Source organism: Arachis ipaensis, chromosome B3, assembly GCF_059453495.1.
Source record: "Arachis ipaensis isolate K30076 ecotype BB chromosome B3, ASM5945349v1, whole genome shotgun sequence".
Lineage (NCBI taxonomy): Eukaryota > Viridiplantae > Streptophyta > Magnoliopsida > Fabales > Fabaceae > Arachis > Arachis ipaensis.
In genome coordinates, this window is record NC_142438.1 from 95782076 (window position 1) to 95785214 (window position 3139).

At 33.6% G+C, this 3139-nt stretch overlaps 1 protein-coding gene across 1 annotated transcript; it reads right to left on the reverse strand.

Moving 5' to 3' along the window:
• LOC107634530 (DEAD-box ATP-dependent RNA helicase 12-like) lies at window positions 1-2341 on the reverse strand. Its single transcript, XM_016337980.3, has 3 exons — window positions 2257-2341; window positions 1677-1771; window positions 1-297 (listed from the first exon to the last, which is right to left on the reverse strand). The coding sequence occupies exons 1-3, from the start codon at window positions 2339-2341 to the stop codon at window positions 1-3; spliced, it is 477 nt and encodes a 158-aa protein (XP_016193466.2).
• Window positions 2342-3139: the final 798 nt, after the last annotated feature.

Here is a 3139-nt window from a genome sequence, read left to right on the forward strand (position 1 = left end):
CTAAGTAGACACTATTAACAAAATTGTTCCACAGGCGTGAGAGCAATACAATTTGAACTTTGCCAGGATAGATTGTTTCTGGTCAATTTTTTCCAATGCAGGAATGCAAAATGCAGCTGTTTTGCCTGTCCCATTTTTAGCCCTTGCAAGAATGTCACTACCAGTAAGAGCAATTGGAATGCTTTCTTCTTGGATAGGAGAAGGCCTTTCAAAATCCTTCTCATATATTCCCATGAGCAACTCTCGTCGCTTCAAAAAATAATCCTCAAATTTATTTCTTTTAGTTGCTGTCACATCCTGGGAAATAAAATTAAAGCAGATTCAATACCAACACTAGAACATATAACATAGAAATTACCTGCAAATCTTATAACCACAGAACCTTAAGTGGCTTACCCATAAATGGTATCATTAATTATGCCTTTCAAGTGGATATTAGAAACGTGTAAATATGAAACAACTAAATCAGTTTATCTCAATTTCTCAGCAATTTAAGTAAATTAGTTAAAGCAGTTTGTATAGTGAAAACAGTGAACTAAATGCCTAATAGAGAACAGGAATTAGGATATTAAAAATGACATCGGTAAATAAAAAAAGATGCTAGTTAAATTCTATGACCAAAATTTCAAGAAGCATTTCATTATAAATGCACTTATATTATTTTCAGTTTAATCTCCCCCCCTTTTAGTGAAGATCAAGACTGTTGTTGATCTTGGAATTGGAGCACATTATATGAAAATCAACACATAAAATAGGACAAATTAAAACAACAACCCTCCAACACTTAGCTATTAGCTGACACAAAAAGACACTATCAATATTAGCAGACGAATAATGACAATAATAACAACAAATGAATACTAATCTAAATGATCCAATTTTAGCATTAACAAATCAAAGCATTAAAGGTTGAATTTCAGCAACTGCAAATAATATCAATTTAAAATATCAAGTTAGATCCACCCCCTCGCATACTCAACGGCTAAAAGACTTAAGAGTTGTACGAAAGAAACTATAAGTCATATCACAAACTTAGACTCTATGTATTATTAGAACTGATATATTATTCTTAGTCGTTACCTTTAATTATTTATTAATGAATCTAAACAAAATAGAAGCCTGAATGCTTGAACTCATGTATTCAATTCTTGTAGATGAAATGAATGATTGAGAAATCGAAATCAGTATTATTACTTTTAGATAAACTTCATTAACAAATAGAAAATTAGTAAAATATAGAAATCAGTATTATTACATACTAAATACACATACGCTAAGTGCCTATTGCAGTAACTATCACATCATGAAGTAAATATTAGAACTGATATATTTTTACAAATTAAAGTGTTGAAACATAAATATTACAAGGACTAAGGCGAGTACATTTAATCTTTTACATGCTAAGTTTTTAAATGAAAATTTTCCTAGGACTAAAGTGTAGTTTTACTTTCAATTTAATTATGTAAAAGATAGAGAAAGAAACAACTTCTAATTGATATGACAAGTCAAATTCCATATAAGAAACTAGAAAAATATATGCTTAAACGAAATATGTAAAGAATGGGTAAAGAGAAGAATGGGCAGCTTACTGATACATGAAAGTTAGATTAAATGTTAATTCAGAAAACTTTAGAAAGTAAAAAAAAATTCACACGACTGAGTCCATGAGAGAGAACCTGTTGGTATTCCAGATCAAACTTTAGAAACTCATCATCACAGTTCTCAACCATGGTGGCCAAGCCCTTCAGATTCTTCCATTGAAAGCAAGAACCTATATGAATCCAAAAAGAGAAGGGGTAAGCATTTCAAATCAACCATTGATTAAGAAGCCAAGACCTGAGAAACAACAACAAGTTGCTCATCAACAGATTGTGCCATAGCATGTAGATGTTTCTCTAGGAGCTTCACTGGAGCATCAAACTCATAATCTTTACCATACTGGATCATACAAATTAAGAAGCAATAATAAAGTTAGTAACAAATATATGCTCAAACAACAAAAGATAATTTCCAGAAATAAAATTTTCTGTAATCATAGACACAAATTTTCTGTAATTTCCTGCCGGTGAATAAATCCATCCCTGAATCATGACTTCCAGAGGTTGAATGCACGATGGAACATACTTATTAAGTCTCAGAGATTCAAAATTTTTATTAGAAGCTGGAAAAAAAATACTAATAATAGTTTTGTTAATTGTGAACTACAATGTAAATGCAAATAGAAGCACTGAAAATCAGAAGTTTAAGGTAAAATACCAGAGTCTAAAGGTTGTATACTTGACAACTTCAAAGGGAGGTCTTCAATAAGACTCTCTGTTCTCTCGCTCGCGCTCTCTCTCATCTCCGTCCTGCTCAATGACGACGGCGAGCTCTAGGGCAACAGCGGTGATGGCGGAACAGCGCAACGACGGTGGCTCTACGGAGGTCACGGTGGCTGGACTATGCGGCGCTACAGCTCACGAGGATGACGAAGACGGTGACGGCGAAGAACCCCAAGCGGCGGCTCTGGCTCAACGGTGACGCTTCTCTCTCCGCGATGGCAATGGCTCCCCGCGTGCGGCAGTTCGGTGGCGGATCGGCAGCAGAGCGTGGCTCCCTCTCTCCTTCAACGCCTCTGCAAAGCAAATCTCTCTCTCCTCCGACGCCTCAACGACAACGGTGATGGCGGGAAGGACCAGCCGCGTCGTCCCCTCCTCTCTTCCCCTCTTCTCCCTCGAGCTCCCCCTTCTCCTTTCACTGTTTTCCCTTTCTCCCTCACTCACTGAGTGTTGTGTGTGTGTGTTTAAGGATCTAGAGTATTAAATTGAGAAATTTGGGATATTAGGGTTTTTATTAGAAATTTTTAGGACTAAGATAAAATATATATAAGTAATATAATAATTTTATAAAATATTTGAGATAAAATAATAATTTAGAATTTAAATATAATACTGTGAAGATTATTTTTGGAACACAAAATTTCATTTATCAAAATATCATTGAGTTCAAATAATTATTTCTAATTTAAATTATAAAGTAAACATACTAATTACATTTTATAAAATATGGTTAAATTCAAAATATCAATTACTTAAATTAAATTATATGATCTTTCATTATTTTTTTATTATAACTTTAATTTCAATTTATATAAAATAAC

What these genes read in the sequence shown, in the direction of transcription:
- LOC107634530 (XM_016337980.3), bottom strand. Translation starts at nt 2,341, where the DNA reads ATGAGAGAGAGCGCGAGCGAGAGAACAGAGAGTCTTATTGAAGACCTC. An exon ending in TATACAACCTTTAGACTCTG is followed by an intron (nt 1,772 to 2,256) that starts GTATTTTACCTT and finishes GGATTCATATAG; the next exon opens with GTTCTTGCTTTCAATGGAAG. An exon ending in TTGATCTGGAATACCAACAG is followed by an intron (nt 298 to 1,676) that starts GTTCTCTCTCAT and finishes TTTATTTCCCAG; the next exon opens with GATGTGACAGCAACTAAAAG.